Source organism: Phycomyces blakesleeanus, assembly GCF_001638985.1.
Source record: "Phycomyces blakesleeanus NRRL 1555(-) unplaced genomic scaffold PHYBLscaffold_4, whole genome shotgun sequence".
In the NCBI taxonomy this organism is placed as follows: domain Eukaryota; kingdom Fungi; phylum Mucoromycota; class Mucoromycetes; order Mucorales; family Phycomycetaceae; genus Phycomyces; species Phycomyces blakesleeanus.
The window spans coordinates 1,915,864-1,929,120 of NW_017265137.1; the positions used below are offsets into that span (position 1 = coordinate 1,915,864).

The 13,257-nt window shown below is 33.6% G+C and overlaps 3 protein-coding genes and 1 non-coding gene across 4 annotated transcripts; 2 read left to right on the forward strand and 2 right to left on the reverse strand.

Annotated features, from left to right (window-relative positions):
• Positions 1-1,403: 1,403 nt before the first annotated feature.
• On the reverse strand, positions 1,404-2,166 carry PHYBLDRAFT_60928 (hypothetical protein; the record flags this gene model as incomplete). Its single annotated transcript, XM_018440720.1, has 2 exons — positions 1,404-1,718; positions 2,059-2,166. The coding sequence occupies 2 exons, from the start codon at positions 2,164-2,166 to the stop codon at positions 1,404-1,406; spliced, it is 423 nt and encodes a 140-aa protein (XP_018295843.1).
• A 4,085-nt stretch (positions 2,167-6,251) lies between these two features.
• Positions 6,252-7,603, forward strand: PHYBLDRAFT_60930 (hypothetical protein; the record flags this gene model as incomplete). Its single annotated transcript, XM_018440721.1, has 4 exons — positions 6,252-6,473; positions 6,614-7,078; positions 7,106-7,234; positions 7,259-7,603. 4 exons carry the CDS (start codon positions 6,252-6,254, stop codon positions 7,601-7,603), a joined length of 1,161 nt encoding a protein of 386 aa, XP_018295844.1.
• A 169-nt stretch (positions 7,604-7,772) lies between these two features.
• PHYBLDRAFT_164693 (hypothetical protein) lies at positions 7,773-8,949 on the reverse strand (the record flags this gene model as incomplete). Its single annotated transcript, XM_018435060.1, has 4 exons — positions 7,773-7,924; positions 7,973-8,039; positions 8,096-8,228; positions 8,912-8,949. The coding sequence occupies 4 exons, from the start codon at positions 8,947-8,949 to the stop codon at positions 7,773-7,775; spliced, it is 390 nt and encodes a 129-aa protein (XP_018295845.1).
• A 3,211-nt stretch (positions 8,950-12,160) lies between these two features.
• PHYBLDRAFT_t65 lies at positions 12,161-12,243 on the forward strand. The gene has a single exon. It is a non-coding gene; the product is annotated as a tRNA-Leu (tRNA).
• Positions 12,244-13,257: the final 1,014 nt, after the last annotated feature.

The following is a 13,257-nucleotide window of genomic DNA, read 5'->3' on the forward strand; positions in this document are numbered from 1 at the left end:
TCCGTCAGATCAAAGTTACTTTAATGGAGATCCATAATTTTTAGAGAGAAATATTACATTTAATGTTCAGACACACTCTGGTCTCCTTCAGCTCTTATAGCTAGTATATCTTTGCTATGTTACTATCGTCAATGGATATCATCTTTCACCGTCAATTGAGAGATATCTATAACGGGTTTGATCTCGCCAGCATGGTTGGCATTATGAAAGACAATAGTATCTATACTGAATTGTTAAAAGCTTATAGACAAACACAGAAGGTGGTTAGACGGAGCAGAAGCGACATACATATATTTACATATAAGAATGTTCCTTTCTTTACGAGAATATCTAAGTATTATGCTCAAATAAAACATAAGCATATAATACCACTAACATATTATAAATACCCAGCCAAAAATTTACGAGGTGAATGCGCCGGTAAGAGGGCTCATAAATTATCATAAAAGTCTCGCTAGCTGTAAAAATGTTCCTGCACTACTCGACTTTTTAAGGAATACTTTTGGGGCCATGTTTTTCTTTATATATACTTGAATCTTAGATATGTTGGAAGGTCTAATAATTAGCTCCATACATTAAAAGGTAAACTCTAGCAGCAACGGTGTGCCCATTTCATAAGTAACCGTTCATGCCAAGTTATTCAATATTATATATTAGTAGATGTGGCAAAATTATATCCCTTGACTACACTTTTGAAGCACATGAATCTCCATTAACTTTTGAATATTTATCCACAATATTGAAACTGGATCCGATAAAAAAAATACGGCGAAACAGGCAAAGTCGGTAGTGATATAAGGTTAATTAGACATCAAGTCAATAGAAGCCATGCTACCTAGTTAGATGAATTGGAATTTCAAGCAATCAATAATTATTAAGAGGACAAATCTATTAAAAAGAAAGCTTTATAATTATATAGCTGCGGGTTGATAGCCGTCGTCTTGAAGCTGCCCAACTATTATTACTTATAGTATCTACGCAAAGCTTGAGAACCGCCATATATTATGTCTCTTTTATACTAATGATTACCTCCTAGACTTTATGGTCTTTTATTTTAGTTCTTTGGAAAGTTTTATATGTACCATAATTGTAACTTTTATGGCTTACTTTAATATTATAAATTTAACATAATGACTGATGATAATGTAATGCATGAGACCTAAGCTATAAAGACAAGCTAAATTGAGCCAAGATACATTACTTGAAATAATTCCTAGGAATACGAAAAACAAAAGAGATTCTCTATTTTTCTACTTTTTCTTTTTTTCTTCCTAACAGTTAAAGACAATTATGTAAGCCCGCTATTCAACTTTATTTTTACAGCTATTGATATAACCAGTGACCATAGCCGCAGATCTCAGAAACGAAGGAGCAGAATTGATTGGTAATAAGTAACAGTCTCATCAAAGTCTCCTGTAGGAGGAGTATGAGGAAGGGGAAAGAAAAAGGTCCCAAAAAGTGGGAAAGAAATTGGTCTTTGAGACTAGAAAAGGGGAGAGTAGGTGGGAGTTTTTTCCAGATTTTGGGAAAAGAGGAGGAAGGCAACTACTAAGTAGAAGTCCCACATAAAGGAGAGGGGTAGTGAAGAAGCTGGCCTTCTTAGAGAAATCTTTACTATGCTTTTCACTTTCAGAGCTATATAACAGGTAGGTTTTAGTACATTTAAGTGTATAGCTGTTTTCAGAGAATCGGTTGCAGATGTGGCCAGGTGTATTACACTTTCCGTATATACGAAATTTACACTCATGTCAATAAGATAATCTGTACCCAAGCTTGTGATAAGAACAACAGTGCAGTGCTATCTTGGGCCAAGTGGCATATATAGCACGATCATTTCGAAATGAAATAGTATAGGTCAAAGGAATAATAAATGTAATTGGGAGATTGTTTGGGAAGCGTATGAGAGTCTAGACCTGGTTACTGAACAAGCATAATGATAGTTGCATAACCTATCTCGGGGTAGATGGCATGGCTTTTGATATTTTCAAGTAGGATCATTATGAATTTTATATTATTCTACATCAAAACTTTGGAGAGAAAGGCTTTGGGAAATTCTACATCTAGTCCAAGAGATAGGAATCCATAAGCACTGTTGTCTTCAATATTGATGCCTCCATTGGCATATTTTAAAGCTTCTTGTTCGGTTGTCATTACGATTCTTACCATTTTGAGTTTTCAAAATTTCTTAACAACCAACATAGTAGCATTCTTAACCTATTTGAGTGAGACATCGGCAGTGGTGATGTTATAAATCGATGTGCGTTTACACCTTGACGATGGATGGGAAGTCAGCATTGATTCAATGCTCATTACAAAATACTTTCTAATTCGTTTCTATCTAAGTAATGCCCGCAAGATAGTTTGTACTGAGGTGGAGATGGTCAGCAAGCTGATTTTTTGAACTCGTACATGTTAAACATGCCTGCCATGAGAACGACGATGTGTTAGGGTCTTTTGTAGCGTTATTGGCCAAGGACAAGCAGTAAGCAGTCCGTTAACTGTATTTGTACAATTAAAAAATATTTTTACTATTTTGAAATATTTTTATAGTTAACTTATGCTCTATTGATTATAATATATACGAAATTGGAACTAGCTTGCTGCTAGTAATACGTCTCTGTGAGATTCGAACTCACGCTCTTCCAACCAAGGTTGGAAAAACACCTGTCAAGCCAACTAAAAAGTTAACTATAGACCGAGACGGGGGGGGGGGGGGGGGGAAGAAATCGAAAGACAAGGGCGAACTTCACTTTTTTAGGCAACGAAGACCGTATAAAGTTTGGAGACCCCGCCTTTTTCGTTTGGGATGAACGAGATTTTACCGTTCTAGAATTGGCATTATCGGGGTGTCTTTGCTTACGACTGCCTAGACAGTAATAAGCGAAAAACAATATATGGTGTCAAGTACAAAATTGTACGGAGAACGAGTAACATTGTTTCCAGCACAGAGTAATGACTTAAAGGCGTTCAGTCAAAAACTCATTGAACAAGCACATCTTCGCGAAAACAGGATCAGAACACCGATCACGAGAGAGTGGAGGCTTGAATAAAGTAATTTCTCTTGCGAAAAAAAAACTCCATTTGCTGTTACAATATCGGGTACCAGCTAGCAAGAAGTAGACCAGTACATCATGACAGTCGGACCAAACTCTATACTGACTCTTCTACTTGGGCTAAATAGGCGTCCCAACTTGTTAAATCAGTCATACCCCAGACACACGGATGCCTATCGCACGGGTTGAGTTGGTTTTATTATAGGTCAACCGCGTCGCTAGAACGTTCGGCTGTCAACCCATAAAAGACCAGTCTATCTGATCGTCTTTGAACCTCAACATCTGACATCAACGGGGAGGAGAATATCAGGACTCATCCTCAGTCCGTTTGGCTTGTCATAGAGAGTGGTGGTATTTCATTGGCGCCCGGTGGCTCCCACCTATGCTACGCCTCTCTATGATAGATTGACCACGTTGTACCAAATGTCAGAATAGAGGAGACCAGAGTAGACCGGTGTTTCTTGCTAGCCGTTCCCAGAGCCATTAACTGGGTGTGGTTTGGTTGGCCGCTTTGGTTTTCACCGCAACGACGTCACTAGAGGCTTTCTTGACAAGCTGCTGTCAAGGCTGACCCTTTCGGGTCAGACTTTCTCTTTACTATTAACTACGCAACGTTAGTAAGAGTTTCAATGAAATAAGGGTATATTTTTATTTTGTGATTACTTACATTCACTTCTTGAGAAAATACGTTTAGGTAAATGTCAAAAGCAACATTACTACAAATTACATTAATAAATTCATCATAATTAGCACCACATGTGTGAAATGTACTTTCTTTAACAATTTTGCTACTTACATAGACAACTATCTGTGTTGTGTTTATGATAAAGGCGAGTTTTCTTGCCCTCACACTGAAGAACCATTTTTCTATACGTGTATGAGTGAATACGCGAGATATGACGTAAACACTGATCGTCCAATAGAATAATTCCATATATTGACATGTGATATATATGTGGCTTATTATTTATATATAATTATTCCATATGTCAATCCTTTAAGAAGCAAGCTTTGTGCAGGAAGAAAAGCAAAAAAGTAGTGAAGCTTTCTGTTAGTAAAGAAGAACCCAAAAGGGAAATTTAAAGGTAATACTCAGGTACCAGCAAGTTTAATGTCCTATTAAAGACGAGCTTAAAACGTATAAAAAGAGGTTCTGTGGCCTTGTACTTCTATTGTGTAGCCAATACCGTCTTCTCATTTTACGTAACAGAAACAACGGCAGAATTAGCAGTAGCAGAAACTACCAGAATAGTATATCAGTATATATCTTAGAGCTGTGGAATATAACTTATATGATTTCCAAGCAGAATGTTTTTATCGAGAGATGGTTATACCTCATTATCTCATATTTAAGTCCCGGGTCGTAAAATTAATCTGTAATATAAAAAAAAAGTGATCCAGTTTGCTTTTTACAAAAGCCAAGGTTTCACAATGAAGTGGAAAAGAAAGGTTTAGTTCATAATAAAGTGTTTGTCAATATTATGATTCGTTTGGTTAAAATACTAAAGGTTTCAATATATAAGCACCTAAATTTTCTAAAAAAAAAAAAGATATGGGATTAATTCTGATGTATTTGAGCAGATGTTTCAAATATCTTGCCAAAATTATACCAGCACTTCTTTCTCTCTCTCTCTTTTTTTATTTTTACAAAAACCAAACTCTTGAAATCGAGTAAAAGCAGTTATTGCTGTGGGGGGAGAATAAAACAATAAAAAGATAGACGAAATAATTCGTGAGAAATTGTGTAAGTCGTTTATTCAAAAAGAAGAAGTAAAAAATAATAAAATTCGGTTGTTTCTCTACACAGAACTATCTACTGATATTTATATGTTCTAATTTGTAATTCAGTATGTACTTAAGTAGTCTTTATCACGACGAGGCATCTTCCAGGAGTATTTTTCTTCTGGAAATCTCCAGAAATCCCAATTGATTTGATCATTCTCCAGTCAGATCAGCCAGAGAGCTTTGATAAAGAATAGCATTTATGCTATTGATAATATTCTAGTATTCCGACCCAGATACTTGGGTAATACTTCATAATATTTCATAATTGTAGTTGTAGCCTCTGAATTAATTATTCATACAATAAAAGAAATGTGTAGATTAAATATGATAATGCCATAAATATAATATATGTGTATTTGTATATCCCATGTTATAGTGATAATAATAAATAATCAATTATGTGTACGATGATATGTGTATTAAATGATATCATAAAGGCAGACCCGTTTGACTGGAATAGCTGAGAATATTATTTTATCTTTCGGTCTTACTCTCGGATTCAGCAGCAATCAATACTTATTACCAACACAGACAAAGATGAACGAACTATATTCCCGTATAGATCAATTATAGCAGAATCAACAAATGAGACCATATTCATGCAGGTGGATTGCGGGGATTCTGGGGAAGATGACAGCTATGATCCCAGCCATAGGGGAAGCACTGCTTCATATCAGGTATTTACAACGCGATCTTGCTGTGAGACTGCGGCACAATCAGCACAAATGGGACAAACCGTGTATGATATCGTTGCTAGCGATTAAGGAGCTGAATTGGTAGATGACACAAAGCCAGGAGAAAAATGGAGTGATGATAACAGCACGTATAGGCAGTGTAATGGAGGAACCAGCTGTCACGATTCATGTCGATGCATCGGATTCAGGTTGGAGAGTCACATCCTCAATGGTAAGAACAGCAGGATACTGGACAGACGAAGAAAAGGAAATGTCGATCAACATGAGAGAATTGAAGGCAATCTTTTTTGCGCTTCAACTTTACGCCCGAAAATATAAAAATTTCATCGTCCAAATATTTTCGGTCAACACAACAGCTTTGAAATCTGCAATGAAATCTGGAGAAGCACCATCGCTGATCCTACAAGGTTTTGCCCTGGAAATCCAAGCGATCACGAACCAATACAACATTAAGGTGAGATATAATCATATACCTGACCTTCAGAACATACAAGCAGATCAGCTGAGCCGCAAAGACAAGCCAGTGAACGAGTTGATACTAACACGCAGGTGGTTTCACATGTTGTAATGGTTGTGTGGACCAATATCGATAGACGCCTTTTCCTCATTAGCAAATACACGCTTGAAAAAAATTAGAGTTACCTTCTGGATCCCGACGCTCTAGTGACCAATGCCTTTCAACAATATTGGCCAAAAGGGGGACTTTACTTGCACCCCCATGGAAAATAAGTCCACGAGTAATAAGAAAATTGAAAGAAGATCGAGTGAATACAGCAGTAATTATAATACCGAATTGACCAAGCTAGTACTGGTGACCAATGATTTTACAGCAGAGCTTATCAGCAGCAATACTAATATCAATACCGCTGCACAATTCTTGGAATTTGACCGTATGGAAATTAACAGGGACTATCAAGCCAGGCAGGAGATTAATGAAAAGGTAGCAGACTAAATTCAAGGCATTAGCTGTTCATCAACCCACAAGAGCTACGATAACCTTTGGATTAAATGGGTCCAATGGTGCAAAGATCCAATCAGAAATTATGATCCCCTAAAGTACAATGCCAAGAATATTGTCAGTGTTTAGTGGAATTAAGTGAGTTTGCAGCATCAACACTCAATACTAGCAGATATGACATTGCTTCGGTATACAAGGTGATACACCCTACTAAATCACCTATTGTATCACACCAATTACTAGTACAATTTTTCCTTGCAAAAATACGATTAACTGTAAGACTACCAAACCATTGCAAAGAGATATATGATACAATACAATCAGTAAATCATGTTGAGAGTTGGTGCCCAACATCATTACTCACACTGGATAGGCTCCAGCAGAAAATTATATTGCTGTTAGAAGTGGCTACTATGTGGAGACCGAGATCAAACCTAGGGAATCTTCAGTTCCAAGATGTACATTCCATGGTTGATGAAAAGAATCATTTGCGTCTACGGGGAGTACCTTTGATTGCTAGACAACCAAAGGAGGTTTGCGCAAAGATCTCAAAACTTGGGATATTTGCAGACTCACAAGCCTGTCTTGTGATCACCTTGTGAAAATTCTACCAGAAATCGAAGGATATGCGAAGACATTTGCCAGAGGATCATCGCCCTTTCCTAGAAAGTATTCTTGGTGAGCAGAGTTCTGGCCGATCTACTTACCCAACAACTATAGAAAACTGGATCAAGAAGATGATGGTAGATACATGCATATATATACAGATATTTGGGCTACACTCTCTCCGGTCGGCGTCAAGTACAAAAGCCATAATTGAGGAAGCTTCTGTACAAGAGGTGAAGCTGCATGCCAACTGGAGTTTAAATAGCAGCACACTCGAACGATATTACTTCAGACTAGTATACCAATGTGCTTGTGAGAGAGACATAGCTGAGAAGTTTCTTGGTAAGGTTACCAAAAACAAAAGCACATCTAAAGTCGGAGTGGAGCCAACAGTACTTGCGTTAGGAACGATACATAATGGCAACATCGGTGAAACAAAGACAGAAGATGTGGTGCCTACCTGCCCTAATTCAAATTGGAAGAAGTTCCTGAACAGTTTCTTTTAGACAAAAGGATTTTTTTCAAAACCTTTTTTTTATTTTACTATTACTATTATTATATATTAAGTCAATTAGTTACAATTACATTTCCCCTCCTCTTGCCGCCAATAATTAGCTCGCCAAAAGCTTGGTGCTTACAATAAAGGCATAAAGGAGAGTGATATAGTAGAAAGCTTTATTTACTATAATCCGAAAATAAAAGCGAGGCTAGGAAGTCTACAACCGCATATTCTGTCTTTGCTTCACTAACATTGTCATTCATTGCATTTATTACTAGAAATGGAAACGTTGCTGACAACTCACCAACAACTGAGAATGTGATATTGGCTCTCCAAGCCATACTTTATTTATTGTAGAATTTCTGTTATACCTTACTTTTTACATCTTTCTGAGAAGTGTTATCTCTCATATTTTTCTGTGGTAAATGGTAGGGAGATCTAGTCTAATGACTATTACAAGCAAATAAAACAACTATGTGCTTAAAACAATATTATATACCATAGGCAAGAAGTTACTACATTCTTGGCCGTTGTCAAGTCGTTGGAAATGTCTCCATTGTTTGTTCTTTGTAACACAGTTGTTGTTGTCTCCTCCTCCCCAACTCCTTCTGATGTGGTATTGTTTGTCATATCTATAGAAAAAAACCAGTTCACCATTTCTGTTACTTGTTCATATTGGGAGTTTGGCTTGTAGTAACATATCTCAAGGGTGTTACTTGTAAGAGATCAGTTTGCATGATGCTTGACTGCTACTATATCTATTTTACCTTGTACTGCATCAGTACTTGCGGCTGCTCTTGTTGAATGTGAATTAAATATAGTCATGTCTATGTTGCATTATATCAATATGTGCTTGACAATGTTAGTAATTGTAGCTGGTTTGACAGAAGTTGACATTTTTTTGATATCTAGATACGTGAGGAACAAGGTGTGATCTTTTGAAAGAATAAGCCAAAAGTTCTTTGTTTTCCCACAAATGTTTGTAAAGTGATCACAATACATAAGTTTTTCTCTTGAGTAATCTCTAGATTCAACTGTTTCTATTGGACCTCCAAAGGTTCTCTCGCTAGTAATTTTATCTCTGTTACCCTGGCATTGGTGTACACCCATGTCACATTTTGATATTGTAGTCTATCAATATCTGATTGAGGGTTCCACGCTGCTGCAAGACAAAGTAGTGTGCCAGTTTTTTTTTTCTGGAGTCGGGTAAGAGAAAATTCTTCCATAGGATCCCAAGAATCCAAAAATTAGAGGACTGGCTTCAGTAACCAATTTTTGTTTTGGTTGTAAGATGGTGGTTTCATTTCTGACTTACACTTTGCCATAAAAAAATGCTTCAATTGGCTCTTGCATTATGAGATTTGGTTCGTCTAGTTACTAACAAAAAAAAACATCTTATAATAATATATAAAATATCTGTAATAGCAGGCTTAAATATAATATAATAAGTCTATATGAATTCAATACTAGAATATAATAACAGACTTCTGAGTTTGTCAATGATAATGTTTTATATACTAATAGATAATGAATTACAATTAACAATTACATTCATGTAATATTAAAATATTATAATTCATTGGCATTTGGGCAATATATTTATTCATAGTCAAAACTCTACTCAAATTGACCTTTATATAGATCTATTTTTTAAAATAGCCACCTTTTAAAAGCAATATAAACTTGATTTAATGTTTATTAATAGTGAAAATCTCTAATAGAAGATTTAAAGAAAAATTTTGAAAGATTAAGGTTCTCAATAGATTTTGAAAAACTTGTTGATATCATCAAAGAATAATGCTTTATAAATAGAATATTATAGAAAAATTGATTTTTATTGATTTTTAATAAGTTGAAAAAACAATTTAACTGTTTAATATTGATAACTAACGCTTCTTTAAATATGTACATTTGGATAGTAGCACTAGTATACATGTTAACCTTCTATTTGTTGAATAGCTTTAGACAATCTTGATGTCCTGGCCTTTACTATATTTTCCTACCAGATTGGTTTCATAAACTCAATACTACTTTTTCTGATTTACACTTTGACCAAAAATGATATTCTTGCAATTTTCTTTAGATTTCTTTAGACTTCTTTTTCTAGTGTTATATTTTATATATTTTAAATAAACAAAGATATTATTATTAATATCTATTACCCTGTGAATACATATTTGTCTACTTATATGTAAAGACATTTTGGTATATCAGGGATAGAATTGGCAATAATAATAATAACAATATTTTGATTTATAGGCACTGAATAAATAAATACAAAATACAAAATAAAAATGTGATTGTTAATATATATAATTATAAGAATGTGTATTTCATTTATATATTATATATATATATGTGTGTGTGTTTATAAGATAGATTGTCAAGTATAGATTGAAATAAAAGTACAATATATTTAAAATATAATAAAAAAATAGATAATTATATACTCAAACTTTGCAAAACAGTTGATATTACCTTTGACTTAAGTGTGAATACTTTTATATATTTTATTCAAAGAACAAAAAAGAGTAGTTTTCTATTAAAGTCAGTATTAATATATTTTAAAAATAATAAGTTAACTAATTACTCATAGTATATTTAAAGAATATTATTATAGACTGTTTTAAATATTTATTAATAATATTTGTTGTCTTTAATGATTTATATAATATATAATAAAAGAAGAGTTTAAAATATAAGTGAGTTAGTAAAGTGCAGATATGAGCAGTAAACTTACTAAATTATTAAACTGCATAGAAAAATAGAAAAGCAAAAGAGAAGAAAGTAAAAGAAAAAAATAAATAAAGGTTAGTGTAAGTATGCTTTAATAAAAATTAAATAAATATAAATATAGAATTATACTTTTTTAAAGTTTCTAATATTTATTATTAGTGAATATAATAAAAATCTTTATATTTATAACTGTAATAATCTAGACACTTACCTATTAGATTTATCACATATGATTAACGTTTGTCAGTGAGGTATTTGGGATTGTTTATGAGTTAGTATCTCAATAATGGAAAAGTAGCTACTATGAGAGTGCTATTTATTAAAGAGACAAAATAATATTGTTTATATCTGCTACTATTAAAATCGGTATAATTCAAATCTCTGTTATGTAATAGTTAGTTTACACTGTATGAGTGTGTAGTGTATGTGTGCCTGGTATGTAACAGTTCTGGAGAGTGTTAACTTGCCAGGTTCATTAGCAAGAAGGAACTGGTGTTTGATTGTAAGGTCCGTTCTTCACTCAATTATGGTGTGTATACTATAGTCAGAACTGAACAGTGATTCACTCTCAGTCCCAATATTATTTAATCATAAGACATTGTCTTATTAAGAATGTTAATAAGCAATGACTAGTAGACTAAGCAATGACAAAAAAGTAGTTGGTAATAAATCACTTAGCAATAACTACTTAGCAAATATCATCTTTTCGTCTTTCACCAATTATATCATATATCCCAAAACATATAAATATTTCAAATATTCTAATAAATAAACATTATTTTTATCTTCATATTCATTCTATTCATATTTTCTTATTGTATAACTTCTCACATATTACACATTTTACTTCATAAGTACTTTAAGTATACTTTATTAATTGTATTTATATTGTTAGTTAATCACGTTATATTTATTTTGCATTATAAGAAAACATGATGTGTGTTGAGTTATGGTGTGTGGTGCAACTAGTCAGAAATATAATATATATTATATGTATAGTTATATTCTTCTGATTTTGCTCAGGACAATCCAACAAGAAGGAATTTAGACAACAATTGGGACTTAAAATAGATGGAAACAGATAGACAGGCAGACAAACAGACAAACAGACAAATCAACAAATCGACAAACAGACAAACAGACAAATCAACAAATCAACAAACAGACAAATGGTAGGACAGTACTTGTAGATCCTAACAGTGTGCAACTTAGTATTTCCCGCAGAATAATAGCTCAAGCTCAGTGATGATGTTCAAAAAAAAAATATAGAAAAAGACTGAATAAATTTTATTGGGATAAAAATGTGTCTCTTATATACTAATTAACAACTGCATACAAAGTAATAATTTAGATACATATTATGCTAAATGATAATTATTCAGAAGAGTGTACAGGTCTTTGGGCATAATCACAAAAAGAAATAATCAAAAATAATAAAATAATCAAAAATAAAAATAATCAAACTACTAAAAAATATGAACTCTCGGGAAGCATACTAAAGAATTAATATCAAGAAGTGTAAAGGAACAAGTGCAATGCAAAGAGAAGCAAGCTAAAAAGGAAATAAATATCAAGAAAAAAATAGAAAAAAAGGGGAAAAGCATTTAAAGTCCAGCGGGAATTTAAATGTCGATAGCAAGAAAAAAGGAAAAAGAGGGAGAGAGAAAATAAATCCAAGAAATCGGATTTTGTCGTGTCCGGAGATGGAGTCACGACTTTGCACTGTCCATAACTTAATAGTCTGTCCATAAGTTGACGTCACATCAAACAATTATACGTTTTTGGTTAATGCTTCAAGATTTTACAAAACCTATATCAAACATGCAAAGGTAACTTGGCCGAGTTGGTCTAAGGCGCCGCACTCAAGTTGCGGTCTCGCAAGAGGCGTGAGTTCGAATCTCACAGTTACCATTTTGGCTTAACTAGTGCTGACTTTTTTTTTTTGGTTCCTGATTTCTATTCATTCTGTCAGAGGTTGTCAGACATTATTTTGATGAATCTGTAAAATCTGAAGATGGTTAACTGCAGTACCTCTTTATTCACAGTAGCATCTTCCTGAGAATTAACCGCAGTATAATAACTCTTATTTTATTTAAATATAATATAATAGCTACTGCAGATAATGTGCAGTATTAGCTTAGAAGACTATATAAGACAATTCAATTCATATCAATAAAAAGTATCTTTTATCCTCTCTTTGATTTTACGTATACTCCTTGATCCCCAGTGGGTTTGACCTTTTGACTTTGTTATAATAAAAGGAAGACCAACCCAGATCAGGAATGACAAGGTGACATTGGTGACCAAAATCGGAAGTTGCAAGTGTTGTTCCTGACCTAGGCTATCTTCCAATTCAATGTAAACGTAGCTGAATTGGTCAAGCTTTAATAACACAGGAATATAGCAAATAAGAGAGAGGATAAAAGATGATTTTTATTATTTTGATTTGGGTTATCTTATATACTTTTGAAATGATTATTCATCTTTGACTACACTCAAGTAGTGTCTAGTAATATTTCTAAAATTACAAACTGATGAATAATCATTCTAATCTCTGCTTCTTTTGTAATAACAAGTCACTAGAACTTGTATCATAAAAATTAAGCACGACACAAGCAACCAGTAACGGTTGACTTTTTAGGATAAAAGTTCTTAACTTTGCCGATTGGTCTTCTGTATATGTTTTAGATGTTTAATATGGTGAATATACTTGTAGAAGATATTACTGAACAACTAACATCTAAGACATATTAACGTAGCTATTCTTTTAGCCAGAAATCAAGTATAAATTCGTATAAATAATCAAGATGTGGTGATCCAAACACTTGGATGTTGGATTTATCACATATAAGAACATATTCATATTGGGATAGCGTAGTAGCTATCATCTTGTCAGTATAATATATATATAAACGATTAAGTAAT